This window comes from Penaeus monodon, chromosome 21 (assembly GCF_015228065.2).
Source record: "Penaeus monodon isolate SGIC_2016 chromosome 21, NSTDA_Pmon_1, whole genome shotgun sequence".
NCBI lineage: Eukaryota > Metazoa > Arthropoda > Malacostraca > Decapoda > Penaeidae > Penaeus > Penaeus monodon.
The window spans coordinates 2,989,561-2,990,351 of record NC_051406.1 but is presented as its reverse complement, the minus strand read 5'-3'; the positions used below and the strand labels follow the sequence as shown (position 1 = coordinate 2,990,351).

General features: G+C 50.2%; 1 protein-coding gene across 1 annotated transcript in view; it reads right to left on the bottom strand.

Moving 5' to 3' along the window:
• The window catches only part of LOC119586106 (alanine aminotransferase 1-like), a 58,538-nt gene extending 58,025 nt beyond the window's left edge, over window positions 1-513 (bottom strand). Inside the window, 1 exon segment of the mRNA XM_037934798.1 lies at window positions 29-513. Within this exon segment, the coding sequence (XP_037790726.1) occupies window positions 29-236 (208 nt within the window). The 5' untranslated portion in view covers window positions 237-513.
• Window positions 514-791: the final 278 nt, after the last annotated feature.

Sequence of the window (791 nt, the reverse complement as noted above, 5' to 3'; positions counted from 1 at the left end):
TATCCCCCCAAAAAAGAAAAATAACTCACCGCCTGCAGCTCCTTCTCGATGGCCGTCGCGCGGATGACCAAAGGGCCTCTCACCGCGTACTCCATCTTCTTCACCAAAGGATTCATATTCTCCAGAGTAATCACGCGCTGGTCCATCTTGGCTGTGTGGGAGGAGAGGCAACGCGTGTGTGTGGCTAGGAGTCTCACGCCCAACTGAGACGTGGTACGAAAACCCACAAACGACATCGTGTGATACCAAGAGGCTCCTTCCCTGCCGAGGTTCTGGTGCTTCCCTGAGGAGGACGAGGCGGGTGTCGATGTCTTTTAATCGGGCTGCTTGGGAGTCGGCGGGGCTCCCGGGCTTGCTTTTCGGAGTCCGTAGGTCGAGGGGGCCTTGGAGAAGGAGGTGGCGGTGTCAGAGAAGAGAATCAAAGCACGAGACGCGAGAAAATAAGGTGGGAAGTGGAGGGTGTCCCGGCCTCTCCTCGCATGTAAACAAACCGATTCACCACTGGCTCGCGCTCAGCCGGCGACACCACGTGCTCCTAAAGAGAAACTTTTCCTTTATTTTACTCATTCAGAGGCCCCGTTCGTGAGTTTAAAAAATACTGCGAGGGGAAACGAATTATTAGGAATTTAAAATTAGCCAAATTTAGTTTATTTGGAATTTATTGAAATATATTATTGGAATGTACCCCATCTACGCTGTCTTACAAAACCGGTTATATCGGCTAATTACTGACATTTCTGTTCTGGCAACCGTGCGTAAGAGCAGAATTTTGCGGTGTTCTATTCTTGTTT